General features: G+C 43.9%; 2 protein-coding genes across 26 annotated transcripts in view; both read right to left on the bottom strand.

Moving 5' to 3' along the window:
* Nucleotides 1-4,187, bottom strand: part of CFAP298 (cilia and flagella associated protein 298) — a 51,680-nt gene extending 47,493 nt beyond the window's left edge. For 4 of the 7 annotated variants that reach the window (XR_015801174.1, XM_088158843.1, XM_088158842.1 and 1 more), the window contains exons 1-3: nucleotides 3,823-4,183; nucleotides 2,594-2,761; nucleotides 1,350-1,417 (exon numbers count right to left, since the gene is read on the bottom strand). Coding sequence is in view for 6 of the 7 variants with exons in the window: in XM_088158843.1 (XP_088014969.1) it covers nucleotides 1,350-1,417; nucleotides 2,594-2,761; nucleotides 3,823-3,961 (375 nt within the window). In the remaining variant the exon portion in view is untranslated. Of the gene's footprint in view, nucleotides 1-1,349; nucleotides 1,418-2,593; nucleotides 2,762-3,822 lie in introns of all 7 variants that reach the window. The other 3 variants (XM_014893731.2, XM_088158845.1, XM_088158846.1) reach the window with 3 other exon arrangements.
* A 1,027-nt stretch (nucleotides 4,188-5,214) lies between these two features.
* Nucleotides 5,215-24,880, bottom strand: part of SYNJ1 (synaptojanin 1) — a 46,228-nt gene continuing 26,562 nt past the window's right edge. For 4 of the 19 annotated variants that reach the window (XM_088158820.1, XM_088158819.1, XM_088158823.1 and 1 more), the window contains 14 exons: nucleotides 23,077-23,233; nucleotides 22,638-22,755; nucleotides 22,315-22,530; nucleotides 21,592-21,670; nucleotides 20,441-20,603; nucleotides 19,216-19,422; nucleotides 18,472-18,600; nucleotides 17,851-17,889; nucleotides 14,756-14,803; nucleotides 13,168-13,206; nucleotides 13,035-13,075; nucleotides 11,498-11,606; nucleotides 10,366-10,589; nucleotides 5,215-7,307 (listed from right to left, as the gene is read on the bottom strand). In XM_088158820.1, coding sequence (XP_088014946.1) covers nucleotides 6,456-7,307; nucleotides 10,366-10,589; nucleotides 11,498-11,606; nucleotides 13,035-13,075; nucleotides 13,168-13,206; nucleotides 14,756-14,803; nucleotides 17,851-17,889; nucleotides 18,472-18,600; nucleotides 19,216-19,422; nucleotides 20,441-20,603; nucleotides 21,592-21,670; nucleotides 22,315-22,530; nucleotides 22,638-22,755; nucleotides 23,077-23,233 — 2,421 coding nt within the window. In that variant the 3' untranslated portion in view covers nucleotides 5,215-6,455. Of the gene's footprint in view, nucleotides 7,308-8,787; nucleotides 8,812-10,365; nucleotides 10,590-11,497; nucleotides 11,607-13,034; nucleotides 13,076-13,167; nucleotides 13,207-14,755; nucleotides 14,804-17,850; nucleotides 17,890-18,471; nucleotides 18,601-19,215; nucleotides 19,423-20,440; nucleotides 20,604-21,591; nucleotides 21,671-22,314; nucleotides 22,531-22,637; nucleotides 22,756-23,076; nucleotides 23,234-24,880 lie in introns of all 19 variants that reach the window. The other 15 variants (XM_088158826.1, XM_088158837.1, XM_088158827.1 and 12 more) reach the window with 10 other exon arrangements.

Here is a 24,880-nt window from a genome sequence, read left to right as displayed (position 1 = left end):
GCACAAAGACATTTCCTCGCTGGAATACTGACTTGGGAGTCCATTTCTCACATTTGGCCCCTCTGTTTAGCCTGCTTACGTGGGGCGGGGGAAGAAATAAAAAAGGGAGACCTTCACTAAACTGTGCAGGAGACAACTGCCTGTGGAACACAGGACTCAAACCAGGACGCATACGACCACAGGCATCAGACAGGGATGCTTTGGCTCCAAACACTTGTGATTCATGAACATGATTCAAGCCAGCAAAATTCAAGTGAGGGATAGAGAAGGGTCTTAAAAGTTGAGAAAAAAAATAGAGCACATGTGAGCAGAAGTGTGCTTGGCAAACTGCACAGCTCATGCAGAGATCTGTAAGACCAAGTACTTGAGGTAATTTCAAATCCGCATCTAGAAGCAAAGAAATAAACGTCTTCCCCAGAGCGCACACTTTCTGAAGTCCTAACGGAAGGAAATGCTGCCCCCTTGTGGACGTTCTCGATCTGGTCAACCGGTGAGTTCAGCCTCAAACACACAGGCACGTTTCTTCTTGTTTGTCGTTATCGAGTGCTGAACCAAACAAACCACTTCCCAACTGTCCTCTACTCCATTTCTAAATATCACTAAATTCGTGTTTCAAAGTCATACAAAAGCTGAAACACAGCACGCAGCACCTACAGATCTGGCAATGTGAATTTGAATGCCTGAGAGCACCATCCCACCAGGGCAAACCTTGTGCTTGTCTTTGAACACACACACTCAGCAGGACTGAGCATGAGTCCAAGTGCTTGTCAAACCAAGGCCTAACACCTGCCCCATCCCTGGAAGTGCTCGAGGCCAGGCCGCATTGGGCTCTGAGCAACCTGGTCTAGTGGAAGGTGTCCCTGCCCACGGCAGTGGGCTGGGACTGGATGAGCTTTAAGGCCCCTTTCAAACCAAACCATCCGTGATTCTGTGATAATCTAAGAGATTAGAACACGTTTTTCAATCAATTACACATAAAAGTCAAACGGCTTCATTAACTCCAAGAACAGCACAGAACGCAGTTAATCTTTCACCAGAAAGCACGACAAGCATTCACCCAAAGAATACATCAACAGCAAATTGCAAGGATAAAACTGAACGTGATTTAATCGTTCTACATGGGCACTGCTGCCAGTATTCCCTTCGAGTTTAGTATCTGATTCCTTAACCTGTTGAACCACTTGCCAAAAGCCTTAAAGAATATCATTAACCAAAATAGTTTTATTAGACTATTCACATTACTTCATGGCATTTCTCAACAACTGTCAGCCCTTGCACTGTTTTATTTAAGGTGCCCAACTCAACAGCACTTACTAGGAAAGCCCCGTGCACCACTTAGGGAAACTCACCTTAGAGATTAATGCCTTGGCTTCTTCTATTGTCTTCTTTATAACTTGCTGCATTTTTTCATTTGGAGCTACAAGTAAGAGACACATTTCATAGTCTATGCTTACTCTAAAGAAACCAAGCACACATCCTGCCCAGACTCCATTGTGAGCAAATGAAACTGTATTAAATCATACAACAGGAGAAATACCACTGAGCTGCAGCCTACTTACCAGTTAGATAGCTCACTCCTGTATTTCTTACTGCCTTCAGAAACAAGCAGTATTTTTCACAGGACGAACAAACTTAGTTTTCCCAAAGACATGTGAGTGCTATTTGCCCCATCCCTGGAAGAGTCCCAGGCCAGGTGGGATGGGGCTTGGAGCAATGTGGTCCAGTGGAAGGTGTCCTTGCCCATGGCAGGGGAGTGGAAGTGGATGAGCTTTAAGGTCCTTTCCAACCCAAGCTGTTCTGTGATTCCATGATTCTACGATCTGGAACTTCATTTGGGACAAAGGTCTCCAGTAGAAAGCAACAACCATAACCCCATACCTTCTAAAAGAAACCAAGGCTCCTTCCCTGCTGGACTGTTGTGGGCTGTACTGGCAGACATGCTTTAACTGGGCATAACAGCTTGCAGTTTTCTAATTTTTCTTTTCTAATTAAAATCTCAACCTTATAGTGAAGGCAGTTTTGCAAATAGACAGTTCATTTCATATCACAGATATTTATTTTAATTGCTATAAAAAACCTGTCCTCCCAAACAAAATCCAGCTAAAGCCTACTCATTCCCAGCTCATGTCCCACCTGAGTGCATCATTTGATGGCACTTGGTTTGGCTTGCACACACACACTGTTCAATACTCTAACCTGGTCAATATCACAAGGCTTACAACCACACCCTCAGTGAACCTGAGTCCCAGTCAATGTGAAAAAAGGAGAAATACTCGAAAAACAACCTGTTAATGTATCTTGGAGTCCCTGGAAAAAAAAAGCAGTTCTGAAGTGTACATTTACAAGTGGGGAGAGCAAACGAAACTGGAACAGTCAAACTTGCTCCTGGTGATTGTTTACGTGCTGAAGGGAGACACTGCTCCTCAGGCTTGTTAATCAGCATTACCCTGGATTCTAACCCAAGACAGAACTCCTGTGTGTGGAACTTACAGTTTGGCTATTCCATTCCAGAATGAGGGATTTGTTGTTCCCTCTAATATTATGGATTGTCGGTGTCTGACTGGAAAAAAACAAGCATTGCTATTTCACTTACCAAATCCATTTCTTCGCCCCATTTCATCCTTCCTGAAGATGCTTCCACCGCTTGGGACACACTTTTCTGCCCACTCATCCTTTAGCTTCAGCTCTTTGATCTGCTCATCTGTCAGTCCTTGCATATTGTAAGGCAAGGAAATGCCATGCTCTGCCAGCTCCTCCATCTCTTTAGAGTGTTTAGAGAACAAAATTAAGAGTCTCTGTTACTATAGTCCATTTACAAAAGCTTTCCAAATGACGTACATGCAGGTAAACCTCGCCCCTAGCTTTTAGTTTTTTAGGTACAGGGAATAAACAACTAAGGATACAAACACGCACATACAGCTCCGGATGGTGTAATTATGATGAAATGTATACATTTTACATACCCATAAAACAAGGTAACTAACGGCACCTGCAGGGATGAAAACCCTCATGGTACTTAGTGGCCATAAACCTTTTCCGTTTGGCATTTCCCTGGTCAGATTTTTTAAATTTCAGAGCGGGGTCAGTATGGCCTCAGACACCCTGTGTGGGTGGGCTGCACGGCCAGGTCAGGCTCACCAGACAGCAATCTCTGCTCTGACAGCGCCACCGTGGGGTGGGAAACGCTTTTTAAAGCTGCCTCAGAAGTGAACTCGGCTCTAATTCAGACATGTCACTGGCTCCACTGCATGGCAGGCCGTGCTGGTGGTGGCCAGTATAACCTCACACACACGTCGGGACACTGCTGGTCCCGAGGGAGCACTTCGCAGTGCCCTGAAGGAGGACTTTGGTCAAGGGCCTAGAGTAACAGGACAAGGGGGAATGGCTTCAAACCGCCCGGGGGCAGGCTTGGATGGGACACCGAGGAGAAACGCCTCCCGTGAGGGTACGGAGACCCTGGCACATGGTGCCCAGAGAAGCTGCGGCCGCCCCTGGATCCCTGGCAGTGTCCAAGGCCAGGTTGCTCCAAGGACGGGGCTTGGAGCAACCTGGGGTAGTGGAAGGTGTCCCGGCCCGTGGCAGGGGGTGGAACTGCGTGAGCTTTAAGGTCTTGATTTCCAGATTCCCTGATTTAAGCAGCGACCGCCGGGCCACGCAGCAGCGGGAGTTTTCAGCGCCGTGCCCTCACGAACACAGCACAGCCGGGCACTGACACACGGTGGCGCTGTGCGGCAGCGGTAGCGCGGAGCGCGGGGGCGGTGCGTTCCCGCGGCCGGGGCGGTTCCTCAGGCAGTGCCCGCCCCCCGCGGCCCCCGGCGGTACCTGAGCACAGGCGCTGCACCTTCAGCCGCCCGTTGTGGATGCGGGCGGCGAGCGGCGCCAGCTCGGCCAGGCGGGCGGTGCCTGGCGCCTCCAGCAGGAACTGGCTCTCGCCGCCGCGCTTGACGTGCAGCCTCACCATGGCCGCGCCGGGCCGGCCCCTCAGCAACGGCGCCGAGTCCCTGGACACCGGCGGCGGGGAGGGAGCGCGGGGACCGGCCGCGCCCGGCGCTTCGGGAGGCCCTGAGAGCGCGGGGAACCGCCGCCGCCCCCGCCGGTAGCACCGGGATCCACCGGGACCCTTCGGGACCCGCCGGCACGCTCCGGTGTCGCCGCAACGGCGCCTCGGCTGCGGCCGCCACCGCTTCCACTTCCGGCGCCGCCGTGAGGGCACGGGAGCCTCTTAAAGGGCCCGCGCGCCCTGCCCGGCCGCGGACACCGTACAACGTCCAAGAGCTGCACGTGGAGTTTAACTGCCTTGTAAATTAATTGCTTTAATTCGTCATCACCTACATGGATATAAATTATAAATAGCGGGCTGTTCTTAGATTACTCTCCGCCACTATTTAGCAAAGTTGTTGTAAGCTACTCTTGTGGGGACAGCTAATTCCGGTCTGTCCAATGGACAAAGCCCGGGGGAGAAAGAGGGATTGGTGATGTTGGACGCCTAGATGCAGAACTTATGGATAACAAGGGCACTCTACCGAAACTACCAGATAAAATCTCAGTATATGCACTGGAAACTCCCTGCTAGAGGGAAAGATATAAGAAGACTAAAAATATCGACTAATTAGCATAAGAAGTGAGAAATCAATAACCAGTAAATGACAGAATACTAATTAATGAAAGGTCATGATGTAATTCAGAACCACTGAAGATTAATGTCTTTGTTTACTAAAAACGTATAAATAAGTGAAATAGTTCTGTATCAGTGTCTGTGTGGATGCTGGAATTTTGTCAGCCACGCAGCCCCTGGCCAATAAATATAAAGGAACAGCTGACTTGCTGACACTAAAAGACGGCTGTTGCAGGTTTCATTTATCCTGACGCTTTGGTAACACGGGGGCATAGAAGCGAGAATGACCACACAGACCGTAAGGGTGGGAATATTTCAGGCAGACGTGGGTGTCCCGGGGGACACAGCCATGGCCAGGTGGGCAGGAACACTGGGACAGAACACTCAAGAGTCCAGGGACACGTGGGGAGCCGGTGTCACCTCCATCCTCTGTGTTTTCGGAGCTCCTGCTATAGCTCATTGCTCCTGTCAACACGTGGCATGGCCTTACTACAGCTATACATTATATTTATATATATATATATGTGCAGAGACTGAATTTTGGAGCAGTCCCCGTGGTCCCCGCAGTCCTGTCAAGTGCAGAGGTGGCGCACGCAAGGTACAGTTCAGACAGATAGCCTTTAATCACTGCAATTAAATATCCGACAACATATTTATCACGTGACTCCCACTAGCAAAAGTTCGCCCCGAATTTGGTTTGCTATCGTGAGAACACTCCAGAACATCAACCACACAGATGTTTGCAGCAAGAGCGTAGAACAGGGTATCTCACACACGGAAGCACGAGCAGCAGCACTGCTGTTCCCAAAGTACAACGTGAAGGAGCCGAGGGGAAAGAAGCGCCGTAGGAAACTCACTGTCACTCCTCGAGGCGGCTGCAGCTCGTGTCTAACCAGGGGCTGTCCGAAGGAACACTGACTATTTCAGGGATCAGAGCATGTGAGGATGTAAGAAGCGTGCTGCCCTGCGATACTTCACTACTCTAAACACAGTCCGAGCGTGGTGTTGCAGCCCCTGGCTGGCAGACTACATAGTCTGCAACTGGTAAATACAGTTCTGCACCTCCAAAGCCAAAGGGACTTTTTTTCCAGAGGTTGAGGGAAAGCTTGCTGTTTCCCATTTGTGGAAAAAAAGAAGTACAATTAAAATAGTAATGAATAAACGGATGATATGGAACAATTATTCTGAGTTAGTGCTAGTGAGTCTATGTCACAATAGCATTTAGTAACTGAAATGTACTGACGGGAGATTAATTGAATATATTAATATGCAAAGTTTTGTTTCTATGTTGAAAGTAAACTATTTTTGTTGTGCCTCAAATTCAAATATAAGCCTTACAAATATCCATAGCCTCTGTTATAAATTAAACAGCTTCTAAACAATACTGGTCGACATTCAAATCTCAATAAACTTTGGCAGCTCTTTGGTAAATACTTGTAAATATCAACTAACAAAACAGTCAAAAGGGAGGGGGGAGGCTGCCAGCAGGGAGCCTCTTCTTGTCAAATTCCACAGAGGAGAACAGAAATGAAAGAGCTCCCTAAGCAAAATCTGTGTCCAGGATTGACAGGTTTCAGTGAGACAGTAGCTCACCCTTCTTCTCTTTTTGTCTACTCAAATACTATTACATCGAGATTTTTAATAAACTTCAGACCATTATTTGTGCTCTACCATATATACACATTCAAAATTTATACACAAGCAGTAGTGGCTGTTTATGAGCAGAGTTAAGTTTCAGTGCATTTAACAATTAATTATTGCACACAGAATAATCTCAAATGCCCAGTTATTCTACTGGATAAGTGTAGCAACAAATACAACCTTTTGTATCTCTGACCACCTATCTTTCTGTAAAATCAGGAGTTGGTGACACCTTGGGTGCCGGGCAGGGGAAAGGATCTGCAGGGGACCTGTTGCTGGCTGCTCTGGATGGCACAGGGGGTGCAGGTGGTTTTCTTGCTGGCATTGTACAGAAGCAATCAGCAGAACTTTTATTCCAGTCACCATCAAAGTTAAAACCTGAGCCGAGGAAAGTCTTTTGTTCTGCTCCCAGCAAAGCTGGGCACCCAGCTGATTTCCCGGAGCCGAGCCGTTTAAAATCCGGAACGCTCGCAGACGGCTTCAGCTTCGTGTGCAAGTCCTCGTCCTCGTCAAACGTCACCCACCCTCTGGGCTGCACGTTTTCCACCTTGAGAGACTGACTTGGCAAGCACAACGTGCTTTCAGCTGCACCCAGAGGAAATGCAGCCCTGCTTGTGCTACAGCTGGGGGCGGGCAGAGGAGGGAAGGGGTGGGAAGCAGCAGGTCCTACCTGTACCTGTGAGGTTACCCCCGACTCCCGCGGTTCCGTCCTAAATGGGTTCCCAGCACTGGGGGTTCTTTCCGTGAATGGATTTGAGCAGTTCAGCCCGGTAAGAAATGGATTTGGAGAGCTGTGCTGATGTTCCCGGGATGAATGAAAGGTTGGAATAGGAGGCATTGCTGGCATGCAATTGACAGCATTGGAATTATCAGCATTTCTTTGCCTTGCTGAAGGCAACTGTGTCAACTCCTTCTGGTTTAAGGTTGGAGCGGGTGGTGTTCGGACAGACACCTGCATCTTGGACACGAGCAGCTGAAATGACAGGGCTTCGAAAGGGTCACTGCTGAGCTGGGGTTCAGGGTTAGTGCTGGATGGCCCGTTGGGACTCAGCTGCAAAGGAAACAAAATGCTCAGCAGCCACGCAGCCGGCTCCAGGTCATTCCTACCGCCCCCCCCTTCTCACTCCTCAGCTCAAACTTCAGCCCAGTTTCGTTTGAACTAGAAAGAGAACAACATCCTGAATCCCTGCCTACCGAAAAGCCGGGAGTCATTAAACACCACTCCCCCCGCCTGGGTGGCTGATGCAGTTGGAAGCTACCTCCTGCAGGTCACAATCCCAGCAAGAACACGAAATGAGCCTTGGATAAGAACATGTTCGGAAATGCTACTGCATTCTAAGCCAGGGATAGCCCAGCACGACTATGAAATGAAAAGCTCCAGGTCACATTGCCTGGGAGTTCATCACAGTGATGTTACAAGCAGCATTAAAGCACCACAATGAAAGGAAACATTAGTATTGTTAGAATATGCAGTCAGACATTTCTATGCAGACAGGCATCCGTAGGCATCTCCAGTACTTCTTGGCATGGGAAGGGACAATCACTGGTTTCGTAACTAAAACAACAAGTTATCCTTGGAGAAGACAGTTTTCTCCACAGCATTTCTCAGCTTTTAAAACCAAAATATTCCTGTTTTCATACACTGCTTCAAACAACAATGCAACTTTTTTGCCTTGAATAAACTGTCCAAAAAGGTGGAGTATCTACGTTGTTCAGTATGCACACTGACAGAACAGAGTTTGGAGCTTCCCCTAAGTTAAAACAGCTTCTAAGTATTCAAATGTCACAAAAAGATATTATGTTTTTAACAAATAAACTTAATATACCCAAACATTTGAAATGACTGTCTTCAGTTGAAGTTTTTTTGCATAATAATATTAAAACGAAGGCATTCAGTAACTGAGGGGAGAATGTGAAAAAACTGAACTGTAGAAGGAATAGAAATCAAATGCAGCCTGGCACCAGCTGGTTAAGTCCTGTGGTCATTTAAAAGTACGAGATCCCAAAGAAACTATGAAACCAAATTGCTCCTTCTTCTAAGCAAAAATTTGCTTTGACTGATTCTGGAATCAAACGTTTTTAAAATTGTAACAAACAGCTTGTTTTACTTTCTGTCATAGTAAGTTCTCTGTTCCTTGAAAAATGTGATACATGGGGTTTATTTTGAAAAAAAAATTTGGCAGTGCAATAGGAGCAGGATTTATTTGCATTTATTGCCAACACTGATCTTTTTTTCCCCAAACAGACCAAGATCAGGAGGTTCAGCAGTGATTAAGCAACACAGGTGAGGGTCCAATTGTTCCATAAAAGATGGTGATGCAAAACAGCTGCTCTGGCCCTAATAAATGCAGTCTCATTTTTAAATGCACTATGAAAGGAAAAAGCAAACTATGGTATGACAGTCAATCCATGAATGCAGACACGTAGTTCTTAATGGGGATGGGACTGCAGATGTATGAAAACAACATTCATACATCTTTTCTGCTTGAATAGATGGAGACCACATACAAGATTGGTAAATAGTCAGATACCTGTTACCCTGACGGTTGCTCCTGCTTGTGAAAGAGAAACAGACATCAAAGGAAAGAACATTAGGAAGAAAATCCAAGTAACAAAGCAACCTCATGTTAAAAAGACTTTCAGAAGTTTTCACAAAGCCGTTTTTTGAGCTGTGAATACAAACCACAAGTATTTTACTACACACCGCCGAATTTGCAATTTCTGTTTTCTTCTACTGCAAGCTCAACCATTAAGAGTCATAAAAAAACCAGCTGAGGTCCATTCTAATGATATTTCCATAGAGACAGTCATTGTGCAGCTGCTTGTGCTACATTTTGGAGATGAATCTGAGCAGGGATGGTGTAATTCTAGTCACCTATTAACATGAAAAGCCCCATAGCTCTCATCCTGGGAACTCATCTATAGTAATAGTTTTGAAAGCTGAAAGAACCATAATGCCTCCCATTCTGTGCAACTCTAGAATCGCCTTTCTTTACAAATAAAGAAGATCTATTTACAATAACTAACTCTCTTTTTCGATGTATGGACTGTATAGAGCCCTGAATATTCACACTGTACATGCAATTATTTTTATAAGGCGAGATTTAGTTTCTTCAATATCACAATCAAGTCTTGCATAGAAGGATGGGCTTGGAATTCACTGCCTCTCAAAAGACCTTGTATTTCTTTAAAGACCTTTCCTCAGAAAAATGCATTTTTTTGGTCTAAGTTTCCAAAATGAAAAGCAGTTCACGAGCCAAGAAAGAGGTTCAGGAGAAAGAAAGGAAAAGCACTAAAGATTGTTTTTCAATTTGAATTCAAAAGTCAACTCACTGAAGACTGACTTTGACTTCTTCACTGTGGTAGGAAACAGGCATTTACTAGTGTAGCAAAACAGGGCTTCAGATACAGGCATAAGGGAAAACCCGAGCAGCACTGAAAACCTGCTTCTGCATTTTTAAACAGTAGCAAGAAACTATGGCTCTTCCTAGGAAAAGTTGGTGGTTTTTTATCATATACAAGGTCCCAGAGAACAGAATGTTAATGTTACTGTATGAAACTTTCACATTACGTGGATAGGTTTCTGTATTTTAACTGACGCTGGGGAATGGGGAAAATTCTATTTCTCTTAAGTGCTTATTAAGATATTGATTTATTACCTTATTTATTAGTATCATCTCCCTTCAATGAATGATCACCAACATAAAGCACGACATCATGCAGTAGCTAATTAAAACCTGTGCTAGCTACTTATCACACAGCTTGTCATGCACATATCATTATAAAATTAAATTTCTTAGATTGAGTGTCTTTCCATACAAAGTTGCCAAATGACAACGTAATTTTAAGAATGAGCTGTCCCTAAATTGTAAGGCCATCATAAGAAATCCTAAATTCCATGTTTAGTATTTAAGACGTTAGTTATTCATGGACAATACATAAGCAATTACTACTCTCCTAGAGCCCCATGACCAGTGAATCCAATCTTTGGACCTTTCTTTTAGTTTCTGGGCTTGCTTTAAGTGTTCCCCACAAGTCTGCAGCACCCAGCACAAGCTGTGTTAATTGACACAGTGGAAGAAGGGATCTACAAGGGTTTTTTCACTTACTTGCTGCTGGGAGGGAGCAGGATCAGAAGGCAAACTGTGAGATGAGCGGCTCCGAGGTGGCGGCTGGGGGGGCTCCAGACTTGGTGGGGCACTTGCCTGAGATGGATGTGGTGCCACAGGGATCAGGGGCTCCTGCATCCTCAGCACGGGAGTGCTGGGCTGAGCAGGGCCAGCAGCCTGAGGCTTCAGTGGCTCAGGAAGCAATGGTGAGCCTGGAAGTACACCTGCAGTCATTGTCATGGTAAGGAATTGTACCGAATCTTAGGGATGGCAGGATGGGGAAGCATCAGAGAGCTGCAGAGTAGGGGCTCCAAGAACAGCAGGTGTTCATGGCAACAGGCCTGGAAACCATTAAAAACTCAGCAGATGTCCATAAAAAATTGCTACTTAAGTTTAAGCTGGCAGTGGGCAGGAATTGTTCCCTGTGAGGGTGGGCAGGCCCCGGCACAGGGTTCCCAGAGCAGCTGTGGCTGCCCCTGGATCCCTGGCCATGTCCCAGGCCAGGCTGGACACTGGGGCTTGGAGCAGCCTGGGATGATGGAAGATGCCCTGCCCATGGCAGGGAATGGGAATTATACTATCTTCGAGGTCCCTTCCAATACCAACCATGCTGTGATTTCACACAAAACTCAACCAGAAGCCACGTCACTCCTAAATGTACTTCAGTTGTGTTGAAAAGTACTTTGGAAGTCACTATTATAAAAAGTGTATTTTTATACTTATAAAGGTCAAGGGATTTTTTTAAAGGTTTAGGAAGTTGCTTTGAGAGGCAGACATAAATGCTATTCCAAACCTTATGATTACAGAACTACCAATGCTCAGAGTGTCTGGTGATCAACAGCCAGAACAGGACACATCAGCGTGCTCAGACCAGACACTGCCATCTTTGCACACTTCCTCTGATACCATGGAATCTAGGGCTCAACATCTCCTGTGATCTTGAGATTAGCATCTGGAAAGGGTCTGCAATGCTTGTGGATGCTTAACACCAACTGCCAAATGCTACCACATCCAAGAACCTTAAATTCTAGTGGAAAGTGGAGACATCTGTTGAAAACAAAGCATTCAAACCATAGCCTGCAGCGCTTGACTGAACAGAGACATCTGTATTTGACTTCTAAAGCAAACTTACCCCTTGGTGGTTCAGCTGGCTTGCTCTGACTTTCAGGTGCTGGTCTTGCCCCCGAGGGACGGACATGGCTTTGTGGGGCACTGATAACTCCAGCTCGAGGAGGAACAGTCTGACAGCAAAGCAGGCAAAAAGGAAGTATTTTAGTTCACCTTTGGATCTGCAGTCATCTACTGCTAAATGACTCATGATAATCAGGATTCTGTGAAAAATAAATTCTTCAATAACAGCCACTGATTGGATTTTTTTACACACATGCAAGGACAAAGAATGTATTTTCAAAACATGATGATGATTCAGTTCGAGGGATTTTTACAATGGTTTTTGACTCTATATAAATATTTACCTGTGCAATGATGTTAGACACAGTTACTATTTTGACAGTATAAATCAAGAAATTTGCCCGAGTCTGGGAATTGCAAGCAACAAAACCAGCAAGAGCAACAAGACATTGGTGAATTCTCTGTGATGTACAGAAGTATATAGGATTTTCTTCTGATTTAGAAATGGCAAATCCTGTGCAAGCTCCAGATCATGAGGAGAAAAAAAAAAACGGAAGCACACAATGATAAATGAATGCATCCTTTCCTATATATACCAGTTTTTCTTCATCCAAATTTTAGAAGAGGCCATTTTACATTTCAAGGAAAATAAAAAAAGAGCCAAGACCAGGAATTGTTCACTGTGAGAATCAATCTCTTTGAGAAAAATGAATTGGTAAAATTTATTTCAATGGAGACTTTCAACAGCCGTTTTCAGCAGTTCCAATACTGGAATGTGCTGTGGAGTCAAAGAATTATCAAGAGACAATCCCATTACTCAGTAATTCCTTAAGAAGATCTGTAGCTACTAAAACACTTTCCTCTTCCCTCATGCAAGGCTCCTACTTGCTACTGTTAAGAAAAAATAGGCACACATTTTATCTCTTGATTTCATGTGTGGAGTGAAATATTTGAATAAATGCCCATAAGCCCCTTGATTCCCTTCCTTCAGTTCAGTTCCACAAATAAAGGATTCATATTTGCTGCAACAGTTGAATATTTCATTTCTACATTAAGACATTTAAGAAAATTAGTCTCTAAAACAAGGTACAAAACTCCATAAGACATCAAGTAATCCTAAGATGTCAATTGCTTATGTAATCCATTAATAGCCTGTCAGCAATTAACTGCCATCACGATTTATGCTCTAGTACAGAAGATAATGCATTTTATCACACCAAATCAGTAAGGACATCTGATACAAAGAGTATTTTTGCAGTTGTTTGAAAGGAAATGTAAAATGTGTATTTGGGAGCCTGTTATGTGATTGCAGAGTGCAAAACAATCAAGTCACACCCACTGTGTATACACGTGGTGGTTTTTTTCCCCCATAGTGTTTTTAGTCAGTAGACAAGAACTGCGGAGATAATTAACTCAGAGAAGCTGTAAGGTGACCAATCAATGATGCAGATTTCTTCCATCTATAATGAACTAACAGAAACCTTGATGAAATAAAGAGCAGAGACTTAGCAGGAAAAGGATGTTAAAACAATACCTACCGGTCTGGTCGTACCCGCTGCGTGTGGAGGCTGATTACGAACTGCAACAGACACGAGAGATTACTGACTTAGCACCTATGGCAAAATCAACTTCTGCCTCTATTATAATTAGCACAAAGCATCTATTTATTACCTAAGGTATCTTTTCTTTGTGTTCCAGGGCTTTTTTGTGCTTTGAAGCATGGAAAAAAGAAATTAGATTGTCTGTGTTAGATAAGCCACAAACGGGTCGTTAGATGGCCACGTTACATTACTACTACTGAGAATGGAAGCAAGCAGATAGCAGTGATTATTTCAAAATTCATTACATATCCACCAGCTGTCACTAACACACTCCTACCCCGCGGCACACACGAAGAAACTGGACCCTTTTTATTACAAATTATTGAAATCACATCCTATTTGTTGCAAGCTAAAGACACCCACTTGCACAGGTACCCTGAATTCCCAACTGTACTGGAAGCTGTTCTGTTTCATGGTTTATTCTGTAGCTGCTCTACCAGCAGAGGTTAAAACAAAGAGAACTGATGTAACAGTTTCTGAGCCTACTCTCTGTGTCTCTGGCATAAATCTGTTAGAGCACCAGCTCCACCACAGCCACACTGATGGCAACCTAAGACACAGCATTCAAACTGGGCAGTGTGAGAGATGAAAAAATTGCGCTGAGCTCAGACAAGTGCACAATTTCTAACAGGCCAGGAGGCTTAGGATTCTGGCTTGAGTTTGTGCTGCTTACTTCCCAGGAAAGCAAAGTTACCTTGCCAGTGACAGTAAACGGAAGGAACTCTGTGGTGCATCATACAGCTGATCAGATCAGCTTCCAGCTATCAGACTGCCCCAGAAGCAGTCAGAATGGGCTTCTGGATACTGTTCTCAGTGCTGCAGCTCCCACCCTGAGCAATCCGGTGCCAATTCACCCTCCTTGGAGCAGGAAGCTGGAGTGGACAACCACCAAAGATGCCTACCGACCTCAAACATTGCATGCGTAGAGTGACTTTGCCAATTTAGAAAAATGAACCAGCAACGCAGCCAAAATTAACTGTGGCATACAGGAGGAAACCCTGCCAGTGACTCTATTAAGGACTTGTATTGCTATCTGCTGTCAAGGACACATTCCTGAGAGACAAGGAAGAAACCCAAGCCCGTGCATCTGCTGGCATGGCTAAAGCAGGACCCATCCAGCAGCAGTCCCATGTATTCCAACCAGAATGGTGCAGGAGAAATGCTCCTCATAACTGTGCGTTAACACACAGCTGGCTGTCAGAATCAAAATACCTACATGGTGTCCTTTAGAAAGAGGCAAAACATTCAATTATAGACCAAACGGTTTAAATGGAAGTTTCTCTCCCCAGAATATATGAATGTACGTAGTCCTTTATGAAAAGGCAGGCTCCCTAGATTCCTGATTTAATTCCAGGTATAATAGTCACTCTGATGAGCAGTCAGCTACAGCTTCCTCTGAGGGTCAGCCTGAAAAGCATTCTTAATTAGGGCACTCTAAGTTTTCACTTCACTTTTCATAAATGCCTTCAGTAACAATTCCCACCACCACTGAAAACCAGGAAGTAACCTGGCTGGGTGAAAGCTATGCTAAATAAAAGAAGGAAGATCCCACATGATAAATATCTTCAAGAAACCACCTTTAGTATCACAAGGGCAATAATATTACTTGGGTGTTAAATCAGAAATCCATTTCTAGAATATAAAAATTGTTCTGTTACCTTCTACTTCTCTCCTAGCTACCCCAGGACTGGGAGGAGCTCCAAGACCTTTTCAGAGAAAGAAGAGAAGCTGTACATTGCATAAGAAAAGCAGAAGATTGAGAAAGAAAAAACAGAAAGAACACTGCCACAAGACAGCTTTACACAGTTTAATTCTGGTCTAGATAGATTACAGTCACCTGCAGGAAATATCTGTTTGTAGCAGCATGGGGAGCCAGACTGGTGCCAATTATAAATCATAAAGCACAATCAAGTACAATCATGTTTAATAACATCTGTTATTTTAATTTTACATTACAGTGAAAAGATAATTTCATTCCTTCAAAATGTTCATTCTCCACTAACTTCTTGCTATCCAGTGTGATCTGACATGCTGGTCTCGAGCACAGACCTGTAGCCAAACACTGGGCAAAAAAGGTGCACAGCACGTAGGCCCTGCACCATTAAACCTGATCTCTGTCATTCAGAACACTGAGCAGTCTGTTTCTGCCATGGTACGTCTCAATAAGAAATGCGATGAAAGCAATGCTTCCCACTTTGTATAAGGTACTGTACCCTGAAGAACTGTATCACAAAGTTGCCTCCACACAGCACTGTGCACTTGGGACAGCTGTACCAATGGGTTTAAGAGGTCAGACTGAGAGAAAGAAGATTTTCAATCGTGCGTAACCATGCTGAATTTTTTTATTCCTGCAATATCATCAAGCATATACTGGGTTCCTGAAACTGTATGGCAAAAACATGGCAGGACACAGACATGACGGAAACCCTGAAGGCATCCCTCAGCTATGACACAGCCTCCTGCTTTCTCACCATGTGCCCACGTGTGAGATCTGCCCAGGAGCTCTCTGTGACCTGGGAGTTCTGTCACAGAGCGGGCAGAGTGAAGGCAGCACATGAGGCTGAAAGGGGACTGTGTCCAGAAATGTCAGATCTCTGCTTTGGCTCAACATCTGCTTACAAGATGCTAAATCCTAGCAGGTGTCATCTGCTGTAGCTGAGAGCCAGGCTCTGCCAATGCCCTCACGAGTTTCTGACCGTGAAGGACTGGCTGAGAGGAGCAGCAGGGAAGCTGCTGCAGCACAGGAGCGGGGCACTGGCCAGCACCATTGCACTGCTCTTGTTTTGTGCAGGAGGACCGAAGGCAGCTCCTTTCAGCAGCAGGGACACACAGGCACACGTCCCCGTGTCGCTGCAGCGGGCAGAGAGAGCGAGGCTCTGGGCTCGGGAATTGGCAAGTGAAAAAAACCTTCACTACACGGGAGAGAAGCGGCACAGAGGGTAAACACCTGAGATGTCACCGCCTCCTAACTCTCCTCAAGAGCGAGAAAGCAGAGTCCTCCTGCTGTGATAATGCTATCACAAAGGGCGGCACAGGAATATTTTCATCTTACGGACACTGAAGAACAGTTGAAGCCAATGAAAAAAGCCTTGACCGCAACAGTCAGGAAAATCCTGACTACTAGTATTACAGGAAAAAACTCACTAATCTTACTTATTAACTTCAATTGACAATTAGCAGCCTTTATAGTTTTTCATGTTCTCTGAAAATTTAATCTGTAATGTATTAAAAAAATATTGCGTAGAGTGCAACATTGAAATTTTTAGCTATAAACAACTGGAGCTCGTAGATTCCCCAGTGAAATTCTTTTTGTATTGCATACGAAAGGTCTACACTTTACTGTAAAGCCCTGCAGTGAGTGCAGAGCCCTGTTCACTTGAATTCTGAGTTACTTCTGATACAAAATATGACCAAACTCAAACACTTAGATGCCAAAATCCTCCTCTCATCCTCAAAGCATACTGAGCCATTAGGAAAAGTGCCATGGCTATTGAAGGGACTGAAGCACTTGGGGAATAAATAGTCAAAAACATGTGAGGGGAAAAAAGTAACATTTAAAAGGCACAGCACTTTAAAGACGTGATCAATGTCCCTTTGCATGTGCTACAGAAGTCTAAACTCAAAGTTTGACGCACTTACTCACTACACAGGGATATTTCCACAGAGCTTTAGGAGCCTTCCTCCTAGGGAGGACAAACAGGTGCCCTTTCCCACTAAAGTAACACATAAGCACATTCATCTTGGTTCCAGCCCCGTGCTAACTTGCTTGAGCTGAGCTCAGACATCCATGATAAGCACGTGTATTTATGCTTATACATGTACACCATGAGTGGAGAATGGAGAGGAGAAAAAAACTGAAGAGCTTGAGGTTGGACTAATACATGAAAAAATATACTACATTCTCAAATGATTGCATAAAAAGCAAGTTTTATGCAAGTTACAACTCAATGGAAAGCTATGCTGGGAAAGAGGAGAAAAGAAGACAACTGAGTAGTCTTTGCACAATTGAGACAAAGCAGGCAAACAGGATTGTGTCAGTGCACAGAAATCTACACAGCCCTGAAGAACAAGGAATTACATCTCACCTGTGTTCAATATGGTCTATCAGCTGCTTCCTAAAGCTTCTGCACTTCAACTCATTTCAAATATTACATGCCAGGCATAAAAACCTCCTTGTCTCACCAGTATCTAAGAGCCAAGTGCATTTTTGCCTGACACCAAAGTTAGCTGATAATTATAGGCTATGCAAAATAGTTAATGTATTTTTTGAGATTACTCAAAACTTTTGAAGCGTTTTGTCAAAACCTCCTTTTTCTTACCCACTGAGAGGCAGTGCCTGAAAGTGCCACTAACAGTTCTTACCCTCTCTCATGTATTGATGAGCTGATTTAAGTCCAAGCAAAGGACAGCAAAATGTGTGACAGAGAAGGACAGAGACTACTTTGAAGAAGCACTTCACAGAAAAGTAAGCTGGATGTATTCACCCAGGACAAAGTAATAAAAACCTGGAACGACCTTCATCTCTGACTTTAAAGTCCCAACTTCTGGACAAAGACTATTTCACTGAAAAGTCAAGCATAGTTCAGAGGGGGAAGAAAGAAATCACAGTGACATTCATGAACTATCCAGCTCTGAAACTTTGAGAATTGCCCATTTTTATCCTTTCGGAAATCATCACGTTAAGCATTGTCACAACAGATCCCCACGGTAGTTTTGCTACGCAGTCATATTCAAAAACAATTAAAATCATTACCTCCAAATTCTTTTCTAGCAGGTGCAGGACTCCTACCGCCTGACAGTATTTAAGAAATGAATGCAGCAATAATGAAAAATATCAGTACAGTAGGAGGGAAGAAAAAGAATGAGAAAGTTAAAAATCATTAAAGAGTCAGTTTGTTATTAACTGTGTTGCCCAAATGCTTCTGAACATCCAGTTTCTCCTAGTGCTCAATTGTTCACATTGGCAGATGATCCAAATGAAGTCTACAATAAAAACTTGGACATGATAAAGTGCATACATACTGATGCCAAAATTAAAGGAATAGCAATGAATCGATGAATGCACAAGTTGATTTCTATTTTATTTTAAAACAGATGCTATAGAAAATGAAAATGTTGAGTAAACATTGCTGTAAAATTTCGCATTCTTAAAAGTGTGAAAATAAGTTTTTATAAACTTATTCACTAATAATACTTCAACGGTAAAAACGCTGTTACTTCTCATGCTGCTACTGCTTTTAAATGTACCAGTGAAATATTTCAGTTAGAAACCAGCGAGCCCCAAGAGTGATAGGCAGTTTGGGTTTGCACCCTCAAGCCCACGTCACAGAGCTGAAAGCAGCCATTGCCAGCCCCTGAGAAGGTGCCCCATTACCTGAGGGTGGAGGTGGCCGCTGGGGAGGAGCAGGACGAGCAGGAGGAGCCACGGGCCGAGGGGGTGGGGGACGCTTGGGCTCCAGGCTCTGGGGAGGCTCCTTCTGCTGCCCACCACTCTGCACGTCGGCTGAGGGGGACGGCAGAAAACAGTGCACAAATTAATAAATATCTCGGATGGTCTAATCCCAGTAAAGCTCTTCTAATAGCAAGCTTTTCCCACAGAGAGAGGACAGAGAGTCAGACCCCAGCCTTGGAAGCAATGATCCAGGAGTTTTTGGGAGAGGGAAAACAATAGGAATGAGAAGAAGCGATTTCCTAAACCGAAACATCGGCCTCATGTGTTGTAATAAATTTATGTTTTTCATGAACTCCTGAACAATCTCACCAATTGCAGCATTCCAGATTTTGATTTTGACCCTTACCTGTGAATTAAGTTCTCTGGAATAAAATGCCACAAAGGGAATTCTCAAGGCATTTGAGCAGTTAAAACAAACTCCATTCCAAACGCCATCATTGCGTTCACATGCTCACTTCATCATTTAAGAAAGGCTGTGCTTACACAGAAGTTTTCATGCGGGGCTCCCAATTCACAAACGTGCTGATGACAATTCCTGCCTGGGAGCTGACAGGGGCAGGGATTGCCAGGGGCTGCACTCTGGGAGCATGACCGGGGCGAGGCAGGGCTCTAGGGACACAGCTGGGGGTGGCAGTCCTTGGGGCAGTGGAGCTGTGCAGTACTGACCATGCGTGCACACAGGAGGCCCAGGGGACTTGGCTGGGGCTCGGCTGGGTCTCACTGGCAGCGCGGGTCCCTCCGACAGCGTCGGCGACTGGCAGGGGCTGGAGCGCGGCGAGGAGCCCGGGGAGGCGCCCAGCCCCGAGCCCGACGACGGCTGCAGGTGCTGAGGAAGGATTTCTTCTACTTCGGCACTGTAGTCATCGATGTCTCCTACACAACAAGCCCCAGAGCAGAAAGGAACGTCAAAACTGATTCTGGGCATGGGATTTTATGCAAGAAAAGCCCCAGAGCTCCAAGGAATTAGCTCAGCAACCAAAGTACGATTCTTGCATCCCAAAATTACACGTGAAGAACACTATGTATATACTCAAACCAGTTGGAAACACTTCAAATTAGTAATATATATCACAGATAAGTATTAAAGGTAATTCCAACAGCGTGGCAACTGTGAAGCTGACTAATCTAAGAAACAATTAGCTTTACAGGCTATTTCCTTGGTTTGCAATATGGCAAGGTTCACTTGCTCTTCAGAGGGCTGGGCAGGGGATTTCAAGGTATCTGTTATTTGTAGTAACTTCTGCTTGCAAAAGGTGGAATGGTGTTTTAAAAAAAGGCTCAGCGTGGATGTCCTTTTGCAGAGCAAACTGTCAATTCAGAATGCATTTCAATGGAGACAAGAGTGAAGCAGATTGTCGGGATACTGTTGGAAATAATGCTGTGGGACACATATTGAGAAAGTAAGAAAATTACAGCCTGAAAAATATTCCAGGCTGGAGCTTCTCAGCTCTGTTCCCAGCCGATAAGCTGGTCCAGCTCAAGGCTAGGGAGAATTTCTCCCAGGGTGATAATTTAGTCAAAATAAAAAGGAATTAATAACAAAGATAGAACACCTGTTGTGGTGTGTGACCAGGCCCTGGGAATGGGGTGTCTTCTCTCTGAACCAATCACCTTTTCTCTACTCTTGAAATTACAAGTCATGCTATAAAACCAAGTGTATTTCTGAATAAACTAGTCTCTTTCTTCCTGTCATGAAATATGACCATGTACCTGTGCATCTTATTTCGGCCGCACTTAAAGGGTTAAAACCCCATTCCACGGCTACATTATGTGATTTCTCATCTCTTTTAGATGGGCATAAACTTGTTACGTATTTATACATGCATGAAATTAACCACACTATTTAGGACTGCAAGCATTTCAAAGTAAGGAATGCTTTATCTCCACAAACCTTCCATGTCATAGTCTGCAGTAACCTCAGCATCTTCACAAAGCAAAGTGGAGCTTGTTGATGAAGGCAGCCCAATATTAATCTTCTCTAGATTCATTTCATCTTCCAAACTTCTGATCCAATCTGGATTTTTCAGGTTGATGTCTATAATCCTTCCTTGTAGCTGAATTGCCAAAAAAAGTTATGCACAAAACAGAAGTCATAAAGTGTTGGAATACTAAAGCTCAGCATTTGAGATTTAAGAAGGAAAAAAAATAATTCCCGAAAGTATCACAAATCAGTTTATCGGAATTTCTGCAACTAAACAAAAATAATTCTCGTTTTCACTTTATTTCGATAAGTAACTACATTTATATAATTTAAACTGTTCATTACAACAATTTAATTGTGTATTTTTGTAGAAAAACTAGCAACTCATCTCCTACGGTTCCCCTGTTCAGTTCATCAGGAAGCCTCTTGTTCCTTTACTCTGACAGAAACCCTATTATTTAAAAAGAAAAATCGACTTGCTTATAAACTACATAGATAAAGTCATTTTCGGAGGCTGGCACAGAGCAGGTCCTCATTCTGCAAACTGCCATTCTACCCAGAGCCCCTTTCCTGTCGGAACTGCCAGTGACATCTGAGCAGATCCAAGGATCCATCTGTAAATATCACACATGCTGAGTCTTAACAGCCACAGACAGGTAACAATTTGAACATCAGAAGTTACATTTTCACAAAGATTAAATACTGACCCCATAGAAGTCAATGCAAGCTGAAATTCTGAGCTTTTTTCAAAGCTGGCAACACAGAAGTGCTAAATTTTTAATAACTGCAGGGTATAAAGATTTTAAACTGGTTCATTCAGGAAATTAACTCTGCTTGTTAAAACTTGATGAAGATGTCTCTCAGTAGGACATCTTACTTTCTCTAACAATACTCCTCCTAAATAACAATAAATGAATAAATTAAGTTTGATACTTCTTTTTGTGGCTTTTGAAAGTCAGCATACCGGTATGTGGCTATCAAAAGGAAAAAAAAAAAAAAAGAACAGAACAGAACAAACTTGTAAGAATCAAAGACAAACAAAAAAACCAACCCACTCAAGGAGACTTAAAAAAAGCTGTATTTTCTCTTGCTATATGAAGGTTCAGTCATTTTTACATTACCTCGATACCATCCAAATTCATAACATTCAGAGCAGAGCTTCCTTCCAAAAATGTTACCCACATCTTGTCTTCCACAAACCTGCAAAGTTCATTGGAAACAATAACCAGTAAAATACCACAACACTTAATAGTACAATTGCCAGCCCAGTGAAAATGCAACATCCTCATTTTCAGTTCATTTAAAACTACTAACCTAATCCTAGAATACAAAATTTGTATAAGATGCCCAAAAATAAGAGTATCTGGAAAAATCATGTCTGAAAACTGAGACACATACAGGTATGTAAAACGAATTCTAAAGACATTCAAGTTGAAATCCAAATGTTAAAAATGAAACAGATCCTAACTGAAAAGCTAGCTAAGGAAATAACTTTATTCAGGAAATTGGTGGTAACAATGAATTTTGGACGTGCTCCAGCAGGTCCAAGTCCAGATAGGACACGGGGGGAATGGCTTCTCACTGCCAGAAGGTAAGATGGGATATTGGGAAGGAATTGTTCCCTGGCAGGGTAGGCAGGCCAGGCAGGCCCTGGCACAGGGTGCCCAGAGCAGCTGTGGCTGCCCCTGGATCCCTGGCAGTGCCCAAGGTGAGGTTGGTGCAACCTGGGACAGTGGAAGGTGTCCCTGCCCATGGCAGCAAGTGGGACTGGATGATCCCTTTCAACCCAGACAATTCCATGATTCTATAAGCAGAAATTAAAAGTAAAAAGGTTTTGTTTTAACCTTATAAGTATAACTTCACCATAGCTTGCAAATTTTTGAAGAAGATCATCAATCAAGTTATCATCAAAATAGTTTTCTTCTGCTGAAGAACTTCTGATGGAGACCATCACAGTACCATCAGGTGGTCCTTGCATTGCAATCACCTCCTTATACACTTTTTGTCTCTCTTCTGCTTCAATTTCAAATATGTCAATGTCAATCAGTGCAACCACGGGCCTTGGAAAGAAGAGACAAGAAAATCCAGTCAGCAGAGCATCTGAGCAACAAAGTACACAGCACGAACACTAAATCTTAGGAAGTAATGTACAAAATTCAACAGGAACCTGTGATCAGATGTTTTCAGTTCTGCTCTTCCATAGTGCAACAAAGTGCCAGGATTCCACGTGTAAGGGACATTGGTGTCACTGTGAAAACTTGCATTCAGGAGATCCAGGTCTTCAGCTACAATCAGCAATGAAAACAAAAGAGGAAAAACACAGCGATTGCAAGGATGTGCTATTCGTAAAAAGAAGAAACATCGAAAGTAAACCCAAATTGAGTGTCCTACAGAAACCACCCTCCCCAAGTTCCTTTTCCACTCTCAAATGTCAGTAACTGGCAGGTGATTCGTGGCCCTTTGTTCAGCCTGGCTGTGTTTATTGAAGGTCTGTGACGAGCGTTCTGTCTCCTACCAAGCTGGGCAGCACTGGCAAGGTGAACATCGCTACACAGATCCTCCAAGTCACCTAAAGAGCATTGCAGACAAGAAGGAAACGCTCCCACCTGATCTGTCAAAGGGCCATTTCCTTCTCCTCCAGAGGATGCGGTCTGTCCACGCCGGCGTGCGGCACTTCTCGCTCGTGTCGTAGTCATCAGAGAACAGATCGTATTTGTACGTGGGGGCAAAATTGATCTTGCCCTCCAGAAACCCCCTAAAAATCTGTAAAAAACAAAAGACACAAACAGATGGGAAACAGCTCGAAGCTAATCAGAATTCTCTATGCCAACACTGACAACCTGTGTAAACACCACAGAATAAAATAAACAAAACAAAACAACCTGTTATTTGTTAAAATGGATTCCTCTCCACATTTTGTCTGCTGAAAACATTTGACACTATGACTAAATAGCGACCCAGACAATCATCAGTGAACAGAAGTATGGCAGCAGTTATATCTTTAAGTCCAGGCTTACGAAGAACCTACTGTTCCTTCAATGTCACGACCAACTGGAGGTCACCCAGAACACTGATGCTGTAACACAGCATTTTAATCTGGTGCTTGCTTGTTTCCTGTGAGAGCAAAAGTTGGAAATTCAGGTTCATGTTTTATCCACCTGAACATGCCAAATGTCCTCACAAACTCACAGACTCGAACACTGGTTTGGGTTGGAAGGGACCTAAAGATCCTCTAGTTCCAATCCCTTGCCTTGGGCAAGGATGCCTTTCACGAGACCAGGTGCCCAGGGTGCCATCCAACCTGGTCTTGAACACTTCCAGGGAAAAGCTGACATAAGATGCCCCCTCAAATAAATAAATAAACAGGATTAAAAAAAAAAAAACACAACACCCCCAAGTCTTTATTACATTCAACGCATTCAAAGTGAGCTTCTCACTCATCAAGTGTTTAAGCTGGACACAAGATAAAACTCTTTAGCTAACTCAGTCAGCTCAATTCTGGAGTTCAACCTTCTTTGGGCATCTTTCCTCCACTTCAGAGATCTATAAAAGTGAAATCTAACTTGGATCTTACAGTCAAATCTGCATCAGGTGACAGGCTGACCTGCTTTTCTTGTTGGAAACACAATCTGAAATCCAGTAAAAGTCAATGTCAGAATGCCTTAAGTTACACAGCTTGTGAGACAATTCATTTGCTTGCCCTCAGTAATTATTTTCTAGCCCATTTTCATGCAGCAAGTTGCTGTGTGAACACCTTTCCTGAGCAGCAGGTAGAGAGGCGGAGCTCCCCCAGGGGCAGGGCTGGTACCCAGCCACAGCTCCTAAACCATGGAATATCACCCCAACAGTGCAGTGCTACTCCTGCTCCCCCAGCCAGGAGTCCTGTTCATATTCTGCCAGTTCCCACACAGCTCTCCAGCTTTACAACTGCTGGACACGGCTCCAAAACCTCTACACATCATGTTTTGATCCACTGAACAGACAAGCAATGCTGGCTGCCCATGTGAATGTACAGCTTGCTTTCTTTAGGAAACAGCTGTTAAAAAAATAGAAGGAGACTAAAAATATCCAGAGTTTTGCCTCCTGTTCTGGTGCACAAGATAGCAGCACAAATGGAAGAGAACTCTAAATCAGCCAAAGCACTGCCTGTGATCAAAGCGCTGGCAGACAGAACCAAAAATGGAAGACTGTCTCTCTTTTTACCATACCTGCCTTCCCACACAGAGCTGCAAAGAGACAACAAGAAACCCTACAAATCTAAAAAAACGTAGCTTTCTTCAGACTTGGTTATTCTGTGTTTTCCTTGCGAATAAAAAAGCTGCCATTTGGACCACTCCTTTTCCCAACAGTAACAGCATTAGAACTACTACAATTTCACTAAAGAGTAACATGACCAAACATTACGAGTGT

This window comes from Sturnus vulgaris, chromosome 2 (genome assembly GCF_052056855.1).
Source record: "Sturnus vulgaris isolate bStuVul1 chromosome 2, bStuVul1.hap1, whole genome shotgun sequence".
In the NCBI taxonomy this organism is placed as follows: Eukaryota; Metazoa; Chordata; class Aves; order Passeriformes; family Sturnidae; genus Sturnus; species Sturnus vulgaris.
Note: the sequence above shows the minus strand (reverse complement) of the source record. Positions and strands in the feature narration are given on the sequence as shown.